Raw genomic sequence first — 18,712 nt, 5'->3', positions numbered from 1 at the left:
GAGCCCGGGGAGCCCTTACAGTTTTTTTTTATAAACTGGTTCCAGGTTGATATGCCAAACTCCTCACCATTACAGCCCGTTGTGGCTTTGTGCTCCGGTGGAGCTTTTACGCACACTTTTTGAATGATTTTAGTCAGTCTTTTGCTCCATGGTGAGCTTTTTGGGCGTTTTTCCCATCAGGTATCCTGGTGGCTTTCATGGTTTGTAACATCTTGCCATACTGCATTAGTCGGTACTTAATTTGCGCCCATTTTATATTGTGCTCTTATGAGCATTTGTATCTTGCTCTTATGAGCATTTGTATTGTGCTCTTTATCAGGAGCATTTTGCTCCTATAATGAGCTTTCAGTGTGCATGTTTGCTTTGGTCATTGGCCATAATTTATTTGACATTTACGTTAAACACTTGTATGCTGTGGATATATCAAAGTCATTGTCATCAGAATATAGCCCAGGAGTTCTCTTTTCCTCCTGCCAGTTCATGCCCACAGTTGCTATTTTATGAAATTCTTCGACAGCATTTTATAAGGCTGTGATTCTTAGCAACTGTTTTTGACACATGTTTGTGGCAGACCACTGCCTTTTAGATAGGTTTTATATCCAAAAATGTCATGGTCAACTCGTGACCTTGACCACGGAGTCCTTAACTTTGGATATCGTATCTGTGATATCGCAAGCATGAGCTTTTTTGTGTGTACACTTTTCTGTGTTTGTAAAGAAATCAAGAATTATATATGAATACAGCACGTTACGTTTGTCTTCTGAAATTTCTCATTTTAGTTTCAATAATTACAGCCCATCGTAGGCTTTGAAGTAATGATACATAATGAAGAGTGAACTTGTTTTAATATGCTTGAATTGCGTCGTCTTTTTATTTTTCATCGATAATTGAACATTCAGTGCTTTAAATTTGCACACTGATCCAGCTGAATTTCCTTGTGATTTTTGAATCAGGCTGGCTGATGACGCCATTTGATTATTTACTTCAGAAGATTATAGTTCGCAACAGACAACTGCTGCTTTGAGTGTTTTATCTGTTTGCAGGAACCCAGGATGCCAAGGCAAAACGGTTCGGCAAACTTCATATGAGAACGGGAACTTCTAACCGTGATTGCACGAAGGGCAGCCGTGGAATTCATTTCAAGGTCTACAGTTCACAATCTTCATAAGTTGATCAAGAAACAGGCCAGTGCGCGGTCATGATGGATACAGGTATTGTATCCCTCTAAATTGAACTGTGTGAAGAAACGTCTGATGAGCTGGGACGGTCCGAGACACGACTACCACCACTTCGGTTACCGGACAGTCATTTCGGCAAAAAGCGGACATGTCACTGTTTTCGTTAACACCGTTATTCTCGGGATTCGGGCAGGGGCCGAATTGTGATTATTATCGGTGGACAGCGGTCATCAAGTTGGACATTTTTCTTGCGTCCAACCACAACTGAACTTCGGACATGTCACTGTTTTCGTTAACACCGTTATTCTCGTGAATCGGACAGGGGCCGAATTCTGATTTTTATCGGTGGACAGCGGTCATCACGTTGGACATTTTGCGCGTCCAACCACAACTGAATTTTGGACATGTCACTGTTTTCGTTTACATCGTTATTCTCGGGATTCGGGCAGGGGCCGAACTCTGATTATAATCGGTGGACAACGGTCATTAAGAGCTGTGGACGATTGGTGCGTCCAACGACAACTGAACTTGGAAGGAAACATGGAATATAGCAAGGTTGCACTTTGTTTTCAGTATCCTTTGTTCTATCGGCTGGATATTTTAATAATAAACAACCCTCCCACTCCAACGGAGGGGTTTTTGAACGGTTGCTAAGTTCTATATGCAGCCATCCTCCTGTTATATACAGGAGGATACACTGTACATCATGGCAAATAACGTCATTTGTTTTAGTAAACAAGGCCATTGTCCCCATTGTGGACGTCACACAGAAAATAGAAATGTATAAATTTAAACGCGCAACGCGCAATACATACACTGGCGGAGATCAAGAGTGCATGACCCCAAAATGTATAATTTTCAGGCTGCGTTCAATCAAGCACGTACTTAATTACGCGCACGCCAGGCGCGCCCTAGGCGGGTATCCTCACGCCAGGGCGAAACTTTTCATTGGATTAAAGTTTTCCATGCCTAATTTGCATACGGGTGATCTTTCTTTTTGCGCGTATTGCGTGACCTCGGTTCTTGACATGCATGCATTTAGCCGCAGTACTGCGCAATGTTTGTTTACATGCTAGGTGTGCGATTTTTAGAAGAAAGAATAATCAAGCCACTGCTACAATTTGGGGAACAATAATTTGCTGAGTGTAATGCATGGTATGATGGTAAAAGGTGGTAAAGTGGCGTGAATATTGCATGCATTGCATGAATACAGCTGGCTGATATTGATAATAATCTAGCAATTATCACAAGTTGACCGGCCGGCACCATTGCCAATTTGTTCATAAATATCAAACGCGCTCCTTGCGATTTTTGATTTTAAATTCGAATTATCTGTGGGCTGTACGTAGAGTTGCACAACTGCCGTGGTTACTTATTTTTCTGATTGTAAGTTAACATATTTTATTGCTGCACTGGCAATGTTTTGGCTGCTTTCAATTGTGTATTTAGTATTCGAGAAGGGAGCGAGAACAAAGTGATGAGGCCCACACATCTACTTAGTTCCTTCTAACAATGACACACTATAAAGATTGCTTCTAGAGTTTGAGGCAAACTTGGTCGCCTTGACTAGGGGCCGGAAGGGAAGTTTCCCATTCCCCCCCCCCACTAATGAGAGTTTTTCGTGGGTTTTTCGCCTTCCTGGGAGCAGTTACAACGTAAGGAGGGCGTCACTTTCTTGTTGCCCATGATAGTGTACTTATAACCAAAAAATGTCACTTTTTTCAGACGCTTGATCTCGATTGAAAATGTTCTCCTAAATGTAATGTGGGATGTTTATTTCTTGGTGGACCGCTTGCATTTGTTCTAGCTCCTGGGAAATTTAGGATCCCAGACTACCTGTTTATTGTGAACGAATTAATTAATTCATACAACACAACTGTGTGAAGCTGTGAGTCGCCCTAATTTCCCATTTGAAGGCATCTGTATGGCCAAGTTCTTAGCAAGTTCACCATGGTGACCTAAACATGTCTTTCTTTGTATTTCATCAATTGCTTCTTTGCCAGTCTAGATTAGGCTGGACATTTCTTTATGGTATTTAAACGATTTAATTTCTTTTTATAAAATGCTAATTTAGTAAATAACTGTTAACTCGCATTCACGTCAGTCTGCCAAGCCAAAAGTTGCATGAGCTACACTGTGCTTCAGGTTTAGATATAACTCAGTGAATAATGTACATAAACATGTGTTCCATTGACACAAACATTTCCTTGGCTTATATTATTGTTTTTAAATCATGTTATTATTTTCAACAGGCAATTTGCCAAATGTACTAAGACAAGGAACTGTTAGGAACTATGAACAATTCACTTATGACGAACGACCAATTCAATTTGATTCAAAGTTGAATTTCTTGAACTAAATCCAACAGTTTTTTCGACATGCTCAAAACGTCATTCGTGTGTTTGGTTTAGATAGTGTTAATTGCTGTTCTTCATCGCACATTGCGATTTTATCTGAAATAGTTATAGTACATTCTATCATGCGTTTACACGTTGTCATATGAAACGATTTATTTCAATTTGAACCATTTATGGTAACCTATTCCGGGTTTTCTTTGCTTTGGGGTTTTCGTCATTAACCTGTTGGCGTTTTTTCTCCGAGGGTTTTGTGGGGAGCCGTCCTACACAGATGCTGCTTGGCAACCCGATCTGCTTGGACAACTTGTGGCGTGTTTTCCCCACACAAACACTGGTTCTATCTGTCTATTACCGCAATTATCTCAGCTTATTCCTCAAAATGTCATATGATTCTATCAAACAGTTTTATATTGTGTTCTGAATTGTTAACAAGGTTATATTTAAATATGTAATATTAATATTGTGATTTTTCTGGTACTTCAAAGGAAGTTTTTTAATTGTTGGTAAAGTAAAAGGAAATTATATGTATGTATCTACTTACATCCCAAAAGTTTTGAATCTAAGTGGGAAGTAGTATTACTGGTTAATGTTTTATGGCAACTATAATTTACTTTGAAAAATGTAATATATTGCCATGGAAACAATCTAAAGATTTCAATGAACATTTTCTTGCAATGTATTTCTTCATTTACATAAAACTGCAAATACTAAATTAAATATAAAATATAAATAATATACAATGCGTTAAATTTTAAATAAAATATTAAGGACTCCTGAACCCAAATGGAGATTGGTTGTTTCAGTTAGATTTGTATTCATTTTGAGTTCGAGTAACGCAAGTCCATACATTTATTTAATTTTTTGGATTTGGGGTTTGGAAGAAATAAAGAATATTCAAGGCATATGCAGCGTGGAATCTTGTCGTTCCACGGAAGAGTTGTCAAATCGGGGAGGGATCACCGAAGGGGGATCAAATTAAAGGAAACACACACACAATAAAATACCTCACATGCTATAAAGGCGGTTAGGGTTCATTTGAATTTGATTTATTATATATTTTTGGATTTGGCGTTTTGAAGAAATAAAGAATAGTCAAGGGGTGAAATAGGGAACTTTATAGCGAAAAATGGGGAATTTGTTTATTGAAACGAAACAAAATCCCAGAAAAGCTTTTTGTAATAAGCGGACTTACCGATAACATAGAGCTGCACGGTCGGATATTCACCTAGGAGAGGAATTGCATCACACAGGTAGAGACCTTCCGATGTCTTCGTAATGGGGTCAATGGTCAAACTGCAAGCCTTGTAGGTATCATTCCAGTTGATGAGGTCGAAGAAGTTTTCGTCGTTACCGTTGCAGGTAGTCACCGTTTGGTCGTTGAAAAACCATCTGACTAAAGGTTCTATCCCTTTGTAATCACCGTACAGGACGCATGTAAAGGTGATGTTGGATCCAACGGTGGCATATCGTGGGTTTTCTCCCTGGATCTTGAGTTCTGCCGCTCCAACTTCAAAGCAAATTTAAAGATTGAAATTGTCAACTCAACGATTGGAAGGGAAAAAAAATCATCACCTTGCCCTGTGCGCTCTATGCGTCGACGTACGTCTGTTCAGGCATCAACAATATAGCTTCACTTAACTCGTGATTTTAGGATTAACAAAAATATCTGTGTGGACACAGCAGAGCTTTACAGGAGCCTTCCCTGCCGAAATTAGCTGAAGTTCAATCAATTCACAGCATGAAATAATTGTTCTTATCATTTATCATTAATATCTATTCTGGTTTTTTTTTTAATGTAGAATAACAAGTTTACCTTTGGAAACATGCAGACAAGTCAGTGCGAATATGATTAAGAGGAATAAAACCGCCATGTTGCATCAAATGCTGTGGAGATCATTGTTCGTCTGTAGCCACACACTGTGGTTCTGAAAATGAAACACTGTGACCAGTAAATGCTGATCCCGAGCTGTGGATTTGAAATCAAAACAAAAAGGATGCCTTATTTTGTGATTGTAAATGCCCGTATGATGTGCAGTTCTGCTTTCACTTTAAGTCTTTAAAGGTAAAATGAACACTATTTGCAAAAAAAAGACCCGATTTAAGGAACAATTAATATAACACATCCGAAGCAGAGTATTAACAAGCTACTAACCTGTCAAATCATACTTTTAAAAAAAATGTAAAGATGCGTCTTCATTTTTCTCGACGCCATACTAGGTTTCTGTTGAAAGCCCACGACTCTTCAAAAACATTCATTAATACGTTTTTGACTTGCACCCTTGTGACATGATGATCCCAGTTTTGCTCGGGAAAATAACATTCATTCACAGGTAATCATAGGCGATTTCAAAGTAAACTTAGGTCTAGTCATTCAGTTTTGAGCAGTAACTGAAAAACAAAATCATTTGTTGGTTAGGTCCAAACCATCGTTAAGAAATGATTGTAAAACCCCCTTTCTTGAAAATGACAGCGGATACGAGGTGCAATGATTTCACAGGATACGTTTGATCCTATTATTTACTAGAATTAAAGTTCATGTAGCACATTTCATTATATGTTGCCAAGCAGTTTCAATTTTGAATATTAAAAAAAAAATGATGCAGATGTTTAATATAGCGTTTGCAACTAATGATTATTATGTGCCTATTATAATTCTGGGGAAATATGTGCTTATTTTGGCTTATTACGCGTATTTATTGTGTCAAGATATACTTTTACCTACGGTCACTGCAGCATACATAAAAACAGACATTATACAGACCTTAAGGCCACATAAAACAATGGGTGGTGAAACAAAAACATTTTACCGAACTTTGCATCCGTTAAAGGGACATATTTTTCGAAGGCAGACCCCGTACACTTTCGTAACAATTATTATACAAATTGAACATTCAAAACAAAAGTCCAACTATGGTTTTTTTATTAATTTATTTATTTCTTATTTATCCTGGGTGGTCCATTCAGTGAGAAAAACCCACTGATTTCCCATGGATCCCAGCTCACACAAAACTACTATTAAAATACAATTAAAATATTTAGAGTACAAAGTAAGAATGTTAAAAAATTAATTTAATAAAATGCACATTGTCCGCAGTCACTCTTCATTGTTGAACAGTGAATGCAGACAATGTGCATTTTATTATCGTTTTTTTTGTTGGTTTCCTTTTAGCGTTCTTTTTTAGCAATGTTATTTTACCCCGATTGTTGATGTGTTTTTGTTGCTGGCGTGCTTCTATTCTTTCTTTTATCAAATTTCACTGTTGTGTTAATTTGTATCCTCTATTTTTAAGTCTTCGATTTTTTTTTAAATTTATATTAATTAGTTTATTGTTTATAAATTGTAAACTGTATCTATGTACATGTGGCTGGTGTAGCGCGCACTAGCACGTGAATGCAAACCCGGTTGTGTTGTAAACATGCAGTCACTGGCTGGCTTATTATCAAGGTGACCATTAGGTGATGGCCAAATTCTGCTAAATGCACTTCAAACATCTGTCAGATTTATCAAAAATCCCCAGAATCACTCGAAATACACTATAAACACTTACAATCACATGGAGATGGTGTAGTATTGCCTTAATTACAGTTCAACTTACATTATGAACAATCTATTGTCACATAAAGATGCTAAAAAAGCTTTTTTAAATGAATATAACAATTTTTTTTTGGTTCCACCGTGAACTTCGTCAATGCTCGTTCAGCTCGTCAATGCATTATGACGGCAATGTCTAGCAGGAATAATAGAGGTTGTAGGTCACAAGTTGAAGTATGCGTACCGTGTGCAGAAATGATAATCATCACGGGACTAGACTGGGAAGTCCCTGACGCCCTGTTATTATTATGTGGTGCTCCAGGTGTGGCATGACTATAGCACGCAATACCGCGAGTAGCAAAACTGATCACCACGAAATCTTCGTAACTTGGTGATTATAATTGTGGGATAATGGACTATAATTGTGGGATAATCGATGTGAAGAACCGAACCGACCATAACGAAAGCGTGTTGTTGGTTGTGACGGATAGCATGGTAAGTTCGAGTGGGGGCTTGAAATTTACGACATAATCATATTATTATGTGCCATTGTAATAATCACATTTCATTAATAACAACTAAAATAGTTTATTGGGAAGAAGGGGTTATCGTGCACCCTTGGAAATCAACTTCTAATTGACGTCTTTAGTTCAGAAAAAAAATGCGTAGAAAACGATTTGCTATGTAAAAAAAAAAAAAAAAAATGAATGTAACAGTGAGAGGTGGAGGGGGATTTCTGTAGCATCCGAGCTGAAAGGTACTACAGGTGTTTTCACCAGCCTGCCTCCGTAAAAAAAGTGTTCAAACATTACATTCACTGTCTGGACTTCTGAACAAAAGAGGTCCACGTAAATCATGCAGGTAGCAGCGACATTGTGTGGACTTGCCATAGGGTTATATTATAAAAACTAGAGCGTGCATTCACTATACCGCACGCACAATGCAGACGTGTCACCCAGTGGACCTCGCCGCCATTTTGTAAGTGGGCAAAAAATACCCGGATGTGCACACTACAGGATTGACTGCAATGCGTATCTTTCGCGGTGTTGGCCGTTTACAGCCCTCAGGCTGTTTCATGTTTGTAGAGCTATCCGACAGTCTGCAGTATTAGAAAATCTTTGCGGTTTCCCTAGATTTATAGCAAACAAGCTGATTTACCCGATCATAGATCGGGTAGGGCGTAGTGTTGGATGGAAATGTGGGGAGTTAAATGTAAATGGGGGATATAGTTGGGAGACATGCAGTTATAGTAAAGCAATTTCTGTGGTGTGATCTGAGGCAATTTCTGACCACTAAAACCAATTTGAGCAGAAGATCATCTTTTAAAGTTTTGAGTTTTGAGTAATTGAATCAGCTACATGTATTTTGAGCAATAGAATCAGTCGCATTTGTGAGGCAGTCGCATTTGGAAAACGTAGTGAAAAGGTTACTGTAGTACACAGGCGAAGGCTGATTGTACAGTTTTGACAATAAATCATAATGCAATTAAACGTGAAGGTGTCATTTGAAATGAAAATGTTGAGTGTACCATAAAATTACAAACGGTCTGAATCATGGAGGAAGGTCATAATTAAGTTTCAGTATTGGACTCTTCAACAAACGTAAACTTGAACTTCTTACAATTTGCGAGACCGTCTGCGAAGAAAAAGTTGATTAAACTTTTATTCAAGTTGGTTCAACCATCTATATAAGAGCAAGTTTTACTCGGCCTCCGAGAAATGTTTGCTCCTGAAAGGATCCGAGACCGCGGCTTCACGTCCGTGGAAAAATGTGGAGGGTGTCTTCCACCGGGTTGGACACTTTTTGGTCGATTTTTTTGTGACTGCGTTTAAGATCGCGGTATTTGAAGCAATGCATCGATCCTTCGCTGATCCCAAACTAAGGGCCCTGAAATTATAACGCGACACTGAATTATACGTGGCGAGCAGTGAACTCACAACGGTCAGCCTTGGAGCTGTAAACACATGATGGAAGCAAAAGAGCACTATATCACGTCACATGCTTGTGCTGCAAATAGCGAGCACCGTAGACCCAACCTCGTTTCCACGGTGTGTAGCAGGCTGCAGTATGCGTTGCCATCGACGGTTTTACGCATAGCTCGGAAGTACTACGCAGTGTAGACTTTCGATTGGTCAGACCGCCCAAGGCATTCTAATGTGTGGTCCTTCCGAGTATTTGTTGCACTCGGCGCAGGGGCGGCAAGCGAAGCATATGAAAGAATAGGGACACTTGATGGCCACGCACCATGGAGAAAAAATATTTTGCCAAGGTCACCCCATGCTACCGTTTGGTGAACTCTTTTGCAAAACAGCCAAGTAGAACACGTAAACGCAACCCCTACGTCGAAGCCGCTGACCTCGCACAGTCTAGACACGCAGAAAAAGCCAGCAAAGGGGGCGGACAGGCAGTCAACTCGAAAGCGCACACGACGGCAAATACCTGCGCAAAACGCAGTCACGAAAAATCGACGAAACGGATCGCCGGTCCGTACGGGGAAATCAGGACGACCCGAAGTGTCCGACCCGGCGGAAGACACCCTCCGCATTTTTCCACGGACGTGGAGCGATTTTGGGGCCGCGGGAGCCCGCGGTCCCGGATCCTTTCATGAGCAAACATCGTCTGGGAGGCCGAGTTAAACTCTCTCTTATATATATAGATATGTACAGGATTTCTGATGGACCCAGGAAACATGAAACTAATCGGGGGGGGGGGTGCAATTACTAGTCATCTTGAGAGACATTTGGCTGATGTTTTTCTGTTTTCAAGTTAACGTGCTCACTGCTCAGTAACATTTCCATATACCATGTCAAACAGGAATATTCAAAGGCAAAATAGAAAATCATCAGAGTGTAGTGCACACTGAGAAAAAAATAAAACCTTATGAATGTTAAGGTTCCTAGATCAACAGGTTTTATTGCAGCCAGCGCTGCGAACAGACGTAATGGAATTCCTGTAATGTCAAAAAATTGAAAATGACAACAACAAAAAAAGCCATCCAATCCACAGTAAGATTCAACAAGTCTGCAAGTTGGAATAATTTATGTTCAAATAAGCCAATGTTTAAAGAAAAAGGTTTTTTTTTTACTGTTGGTTCCACTTATAAATCCCCCGGCCCCCGACAATGCCTTGTTTTACCGTGCTGTTTTGTCTAACGTTACGTGTTGTGCGCATGTGCTTTGCCCGTTTACAAAATGTCCTTGCCAGCACGGGGTCACGTGATGACTGCGCTCTCTATTTTTTTTTTTTAAATATAACTCTATGGGACTTTTCCACGTCCGGACAGTGTTTAGACCTCTCTGGAAAATGGGTTTAGATGCATTTTGGGTTTGGTTTATCGGTGGCAAAATGAAGAGAAACACGAAAAGAGAATCATAGAAAAACTTTTGGGTTGAAAGAGTTTCCAAAGTTTGAATAAAAGGAGTTTTTTGTTCGTTTTAACTACGCGAAAACAAAGAAATGTCCACACTACGTATGTGACGTTTACATGTGTGAATGTGTGTGCATATGTTTATGGAGTAAATCGAGGAAAAAATGTGAAGCATTATCGAGTAATTGAGGACGGGAGTCAAATCGAGGACGACCTCGATTAGAAAACGTGTACAAAACCAATGGGATCTGTTGCAAAAAAAGTTTAGATCGATGATGAGGAACAATAGAAAGTCCTCAATTTACACCATAACCAAACCTGCTAGCGAGGGCGGATCCTGAACACAATTGTTTTTATTTTTTTGGGGGGGGGGTGGGAATTGTTTTGGAGGTCCCCCAAAAAGTGGGTCCAAAAATGACGGCGTGCGGTTCGGGCCCGCTTAAGGGCCCGAAATTTTTCTGTTGTGTGCCGAACGCTCCTCGGGAGATTATCGCAAGTCCTAGTGTGGGGAAAGTTACATATGCCTATTGATTGACTGTCAACAACAATAGACTGGAAACTCCTGTTGGTCACCACTTCAACCTGCCTAACCATTCCATTTCTGAAATGATTTTACATGTAGGGCCGATCACTTGTCAACCCACATATAGATTTGGGTAGGTTTAGAATTATTAATTGATGCTGGAAGGTACCAAGTTGGAAACAATAAATATCATTTACTTGTAACACTTTACATTTATGTAAAAGAGGATCACTGTGTTTCTGGTGTAAGCAGTGGAGGTGATTATTCTGAAAACCTTTTTTTTGAAGTCTAGGCCATCAGCCTCTGTCCAAAATTTTGGCCACCGGTATCAAGTTAGGGGAATAATGCTCATAGCAATTTTTGGTGTGCACCCCTAGAGTTAGAAATTTGTGATAGCATTGCAGCGGTGGCAGATACTTGGGTGTTATTACCCTTTTTCGAAATGCATATTACCACATACTAGTGGCCATTTCTAAGCTCGTAGAGCAGTTAGGACAGTGATTTTGTTATCTGTGACTAGGTTTGAGGGGTCAAATATTTAATTTCTGTCTTTACCTAAAACACTGGAGTCTTGCATTATATGAAAATCAAAAAATTCCGCCAAAATGGCCGCCAAAATGCCTACTTTCACATATACGTATATAGCCACATCTAAGCTCATAGAGCAGTTAGGACAGTAATTTTGGTGTCTGTGATATGACTAGGTTTGAGGGATCAAAGATTTTATATCTGTCTTTACCTAAAACAGCGAAACCTTGCTTTTTGTGAAAATCCAAAATTGGCCGTCAAAATGGCTGCCACAATGGTCGCCAAAATGCTTATTACTACATATAAGTGGCCATATCATAGCGCTCATAGAGCAGTGAGGACAGTGATTTTGGTGTCTATGACCAGTTTAGAGGGGTCAAAAATTTCATTTCTGTCTTTACCTAAAACAATGGAGCCTTGCTTTGTATCAAAATCCAAAATGGCGGCCAATAAGTAGCCACATCTAGCTCATAGAGCAGTTAGGACAGTGATTTTGGTGTCTTAACTAGGTTTGAGGGACCAAAGATTTCATTTCTGTACTTACCTAAAACAGCAGAACCTTGCTTTTTTGTGAAAATCCAAAGAGGCCGCCAAAATGGCCGCCAAAATGCCTTTTACCACATAAAAAGGTACCATCTACGCTCCCAGAGCAGTTAGGACAGTATTTTTGGTGTCTATGACTAGGTTTGAGGGATCAAAGATTTCATATTCTGTCTTTACCTGAACAGCGGAACCTTGCTTTTTGTGAAAAATCCAAAATGGCCACCAAAATGGCAGCAAAAAATGGCAGCCGAAATGCTTATTACCACATGAAAGTATGCCATATCTATGCCCATACTGCTGTTAGGACAGTGATTTTCATGTCTTTGACTAGGTTCGAGGGGTCAAAGATTTCATTTGTATCTTTACCCAAACATTGGAGCACATTGAAATCCAAGATGGCTCCTGGCCAATACATACAGAAGCCTTATTCAATATCCTAGAGCACTTAAACAGTGTATTCGGTGTTCCTTATTAGGTTTGAGATGTCAAAGATTGAATTTCTTTCTTTACCTAAAAATGAAAAACCCTTCCTTTATATTAAAATCCGAGATGGTCACCAAAATGGCCGCCATCAAAAAATTAAATTATTATTATATACACATATATCAGGAAGAATCTAATAATCATAATAGTCATTTTCCAACTGATCAACATCCATATCTGCATCCTCGTCTGCGCTGTCGAGGTCCTCGTCATCTGAAATAGATGCCCAGTTCTTGCAATCACGTAGACTGCACATATCAGTGCACTTGAGTCCATTTCGTCGGTTGCACCACGAACCGAACGTATCGCATTTTTGTGTGTTTCGAGAAAAACCGATTTAAAGTTGGTCATTATTTTGTAGGTTCATCCCATATACTCTCTGTGTAAGAATTCAAGCCGTTTTGTTTTTGCTAGTAAATTATAGAAGTAACTTTATTGTATGCAATCCGTGTGCATCTGAGTTGCTAAGTTTTTGAGAAATTCTGCTCCAAAGTTATTCGTCACTTCGTGAAACAGATTTTTATCATGTTTATCCAATGTTATACAACGCGCGTAATAGTGGCCGTGTGCCAGATACAGAGATACGTTGGTTCGTGAAACGCTTAATTCCAATTTTTCATGTCGACGCTGCTTTGTGACGTCATAGCACTATGGGAATTAGCGTGTAAAGCGGCGTATCGGGAAACGCCACTTCGTGGTGCAGCATTTTTCATTTTTTAGAGATACGCCGCACAGTCTAATTAGCGTTCTTAGTTAATTAGAACTCCGATTGGAATAAAACTTTCTGAGAATGAGCACTTTGATGAAATAATAATGTTAATGACAAAAACTCAATTTGGCAAAAAATCGAGATACGCCGGTTCGTGGTGCGACCGACGATTTGTTAGACATTCACAGTTTGGAAGTACACACTTCCGTGGACATTTGCAAGTAAGTAGGTCCAAGACGGCTTGAGGTGCTGGCTGCCCATCCATCCAGTCCACTACCAACTGTCATGTTCAGCTCCTTCTTCCATCTCAATGTTTCAGGCTCTGCCGACAGGTCTTGGCACATGTGGGTTCTGCTCCAGACATCGTCTCCATATTTTCCTCAACAGCTGAACAGTTGGTAGTGGACTGGATGGATGGACAGCCATCACCTCAAGCCGTCTTGGACCTACCAATTAACTAACTTGCAAATGTCCACGGAAGTGGAACTCAATAAGGAACACCAAAAACACTGCTCTAGGATATTAAAAAAAAGGCTTCTTTTATGTGTTGGCCAGGAACCATTTTGACAGCCATCTTGGATTTCAATGTGCTCCAATGTTTTAAGTAAAGACGAAAATGAAATCTATGACGCCTCGAACCTAGTTACGAGCTTACAGATGTGAAATTTTATGTGAAAATAAGCATTTCGGCGGCCTTTTTGGCGGCCATTTTGGATTCTCATATAAAGCAAGGCTCCAGTGTTTAAGGTGAAGACAGATTGAAATATTTGACCCCTAATACCTAGTTATAGACACCAAACTCACTGTCCTATCTGCTCTATGAGCTTAGATATGGCCACCTATATGTGGTAAAACACGCTTTGGCGGCCATTTTGAAAAAAAAAAGGTGATTACATCTAAAAAGCTGTCACCGCTACAATGCTATCACATATTTTCCAACTTTAGGGGTGCATTATTCCCCTTAACTTGCTACCGACCACCCCCCCCCCCCATCTGATGGCCTATAAGTATCCTATTTATGAGACCAGTACCGCAGTGACGTCATACAAGTATCCCATACGATAAGTAAGGTAAAACTAACATATTATTTAAAGTCATTAAAATGTCAAATCAAAAAAATGCTCTCAAAATTGCGATTAATACTTATGTTCCTCAAAAAGAATACAATTAATATAGTCAGTACGTGGTTTTTTTAAGAGAGATTATTATCAATAAGTCCCAAAAACCTGACAGCACAAAAGCAGTAATTGTAGACTTTGATTAGAATTGACGTAAGTGATAAAACCACTAGGAGTAGTGGAGATAAACTGCGGTATAATCTTGGTAATATGGATCGGGGAAACCGTGAATGACCGGAAAATAAATAGAAAATAAAGCATGAACTCATTTACTGGAATGTACACACTACACACTGTACACAACAACTAAATGAGCATGCAACGTGACGAAATTATCCCCAAATTATGTTATTTTAGAGATCTGCACATAAATCACATTGTCATCTTATATACAATCTCTTCTGCTTCCAAGTTCTGCGCCAACTTCATATTGTTAAAGACTAAGGCACTTTTGTTGGGTATGCAACTTGTGGATGGAGTGCCTTCTATTTTGATAAGCTAAACAAAAAGTGGGTGCACTCATAATTATCAGTAACACACGGTAAAAGGAACGAAATCAGAGTAATTCTGGTCAGAAATGTGATCGGTAAACCTAGTTTAGAACGGAATGCAAGGTAATCAACCGAACAAACACTTGGCCACTGCTCGCCCGTCGGTCTGTCCTCTATTTAATCCTTCTTTTGTGTTTTTCATCCCAGCCCTGCATGCTTGTGTGTCCCCTACATACATGTTTTGTTCTTGTACCTCACTGTCATTTGCCTCTGAAGAAAATATTGCTAGCATTGAAAAGTCAGGCCGTCTTAATTTTTTAGATTTGTATATTTCAGGTCAATCCAGTCGGAAAGCAGTTTGAAGCAGTTCAATTCGTTTTTATGTTTCTACACATTATTACTAAAAGATAACTTAAATTTGATTTACAGATCGTCCTGGTACTAAAAAACCCCCGTGAAATTAAATAATCCCGTCTGGTTTGCTATCATTGAGAAGAAATCAAGAAAATGTAGGTAATTTCCAACGGTGAGTCAATTGGCTGATTTTGATTGGAAATGGAAGAGTACTATTGATGACCTTGTGTTTAGGCCCAAAACAAGTCTCCGGTTTCTGGTATGGAGCTTGTCAAAAGAGTGGTGCGGCGACGCGGCTTTTTTTTTTTTACCTGACTTTTTTGCTTCAAATGTCGGTTGATGACTGCAAATGGTGCCCGACTAAACTTAGTGCAAATATATGGGAGTCCAGAGAGGCCACATAAAGCTTATTCTCGATCATAACCCTATCTAAAAACACGTTGAAATTGTACAGCAGCAGGATTCCAGTCAAACCAAGTGAGTTTGGCGGTTTTGAGACATCACCTTTCATTGAAAAAAAGCCTTTTTTCATTTTGCCGGCGCGCATGGCTATGGCGACGCGCGCGCATACCAGAAACGGGAGACTTTTTTTTGGCCTTAGTGATCCAAAGGTTGTGCAACATCATCGATGTATCGAGGACAGACCTCGATTAAAAAAACGTGTACAAAACCAATAAGAGCTGTTGCAAAAGAGTATAAACAAAGGAAAAGGGAAGAGGAACAATAGAAAATCCTCGATTTACATAAGAAGCAAACGTGTCTGTACATGGTTTGTCTGTGTTTTCACGAAAAGTGTAATATCCACTGAGCTGAAACTTCGACAGGTTATGTTTGGAACATTCTTCTATGAATTGTTAGTTGTGGTATTTTGGAAATAAACAAATTCATGAAATCCAAATTATCCTATGTGTCTTTAAATAGATGCGTGATATGTGCATGCATTCTCTATAGCGTCTCCAAACCCACTTTTCGTTTCGTTACCTCCTGGAAAAAAAGTTCATTGTGTGAATTTTTTCACGAAGAAAATATTTGAAAATATACTATTTTTCCTTTCAAATAAATTCCACCAAGTATCAGCATGAAATCAGAATAGAAATGTTACTATAACATTAAAAAGGTCAGCTTAGACAACATAAATAACTCTACCCAATACTGTCTGATTACGTTTAGACCTTTGCCCAATTCCTTGTTGACAGAATCCAAAACCCTGCCATATTGAGTATTAACCATACTGTCTAGGTTTGTTCAAAAATCAATGCCAACAACTCTAAAGGTATCAAAAGGACCAACCCATTTGATCTGGATATTAAAGCAAAGACCTTTTTGTCGGCCCTTATTGCCCCAGATCAACACTGCAATTGTTTTGCTCATATTAACTTTAAGGCCCGACACATCAGCAAAATCCTCCACGCACTAAAGAGCTCTGTTGATGGAGTTTTCTAAACCGTCTAAAGAAACAGAGTGTCATCTTTGTCATTTATTTTAATTTTTATTTGAACACTGCCAGATCCTCCTCAAATATGTGTCAAGAATCTTAATTCTATGCTGTAATGAATGTGTGCATTCATGATGTAACTATGCCACTTATAATTATGCATAGCGCCCTCTATTGTCTATAGCATATAGCCATGTGAGATTGTAGTCCATGTAGGCAGCCATCTTGTTTAGACTCAATACACTATTCTTAGCTAGCTGAAACATCTCAAGTGTGCTTCTTATTCAATCCGATACATCCGATCATTACATGGTGTCAGAAGTAAAGTTTGACAAACCTCATTAAGCATGGATAACATCAGGCCCCCAGATGGACTCAGAATGGATGGACATAATGCTGAAAATTGGAAGAAATGGAAGCAGATATTTCAGCTGTATATGACTGCATCAGGTATTGAGAAGAAATCGATGCATGTGCAGTGCTGCACCTTGCTGCATGTCATTGGAGAAGAAGCACTTGAAGTGTACAATACCTTCACATTTGACAGTGATGAAGATAGAGACAAGCTAGAAATCCTCCTCAAGAAATTCACTGAATACTTTGAGCCACAAAGGAATGTCACCTATGAGAGACATGTGTTTAATACACGCTTTCAAGCTCCAGGCGAGTCATATGATCAGTTTGTCTCCGACCTAAAGAAAAAGGCACAGACATGTGAGTTTGATGATGCAACTAGAGCTAGACTACTTCGTGAGAAAGATTTGAATCTGCAAAGAGCGATATAAATTTGCAGAGCTGCCGAAGCAAGCAAGTCAAAGCTTGGGCAAATAACATCTGGAGGGGCACAGAGAACAGTCCATGCAATTCGCAAACCAAACCAAACTCACAGAGCAACGAGGCCTGATAGACGCTCACGTGAACGGTTTATTTCCTTCTCTGGTGACAAAATGAAACCCAGTGGGAAATGCACCATGCTCTGCGAACACAAGGACAACATGTTTGACGTAGAGTTTCAAGTTATCCGTGGAAGAGTGCAACCAATTCTCGGGCTGACCACATGCGAACGACTGGGATTGATCAAACGCATTGAAACACTTGAGAACAATACTGGCCCTGACATGCTCAACAAATATGATGTATTTGAGGGTCTGGGATGCCTTGAGGGCAAACTGCATCTCCATGTGAAACCTAAAGCATCACCAGTCATTCATGCACCCAGAAAAGTGCCAGTGGCTATGCGTGACAATGTCCAGGATGAACTAAAAAGAATGGAGAAGCTGGGCGTGATCTTGAAAGAAGAGCAGCCTACCCAGTGGGTCAATAGCATGGTGGTGGTCCATGAGAAAGGAACTGACAAGGTACGCATATGCTTAGACCCCAAAGATTTGAATGACGCACTACGCAGAGAACACTATCCAATGAAAACAGTCGAAGAAGTTGCTGCAAGAATGCCAAATGCAAAAGTCTTCAACACACTTGATGCCAATTGCGGCTATTGGCAAATTCAACTGGATGAAGAGAGTTCCAAGCTATGCACCTTCAATACACCGTATGGTCGTTACCGTTACCTACGCATGCCCTTTGGCATCAATACAGGCCCAGAGATTTTTCAGCGAGCAACGAATCAGATCTTTGAAGGCTTTGAAGGTGTGAAGGTCATCATGGATGACATTCTAGTATGGGGTGAAAACGAGACACAGCATGATGAACGTCTGGAACGCGTACTGCAGCTCGTTGCGGAGAGAAACATGAAGCTCAATCCTCGCAAATGTCGCTTCAAAGTCGCGAATGTCACATACATTGGCCATACGCTCACCCCAGAAGGGCTGAAACCAGACAAGCAGAAAATACGAGCAATCACGAGCCTGCAAGAGCCATTCAACAAAACTGAACTGCAGCAATTCCTGGTAATGATTAATTACCTGGGAAAGTTTGTACCCAACATGGCTGGCATCACGGCTCCGCTCAGAAAGCTACTGGAGAAAGACATTGCATGGCACTGGACATCCGAGCAACAGTTCAGCTTTGATAAGCTGAAGAAGCTGGTCAGTGAAGCACCAGTTTTGCAGTATTATGATTGCTAAACCAGTGCTA

General features: G+C 39.8%; 1 protein-coding gene across 1 annotated transcript in view; it reads right to left on the bottom strand.

The window, feature by feature from the left end:
* The window catches only part of LOC119732235 (hepatocyte growth factor receptor-like), a 33,913-nt gene extending 20,349 nt beyond the window's left edge, over positions 1–13,564 (bottom strand). The window contains exons 1-2 of the mRNA XM_038205677.1: positions 13,498–13,564; positions 4,728–5,042 (exon numbers count right to left, since the gene is read on the bottom strand). Coding sequence (XP_038061605.1) covers positions 4,728–5,042; positions 13,498–13,564 — 382 coding nt within the window. The remainder of the gene's footprint in view (positions 1–4,727; positions 5,043–13,497) is intronic.
* Positions 13,565–18,712: the final 5,148 nt, after the last annotated feature.

Source organism: Patiria miniata, unplaced genomic scaffold (assembly GCF_015706575.1).
Source record: "Patiria miniata isolate m_02_andy unplaced genomic scaffold, ASM1570657v1 HiC_scaffold_1, whole genome shotgun sequence".
Lineage (NCBI taxonomy): Eukaryota > Metazoa > Echinodermata > Asteroidea > Valvatida > Asterinidae > Patiria > Patiria miniata.
This window is presented reverse-complemented; position numbering and strand designations above follow the sequence as displayed.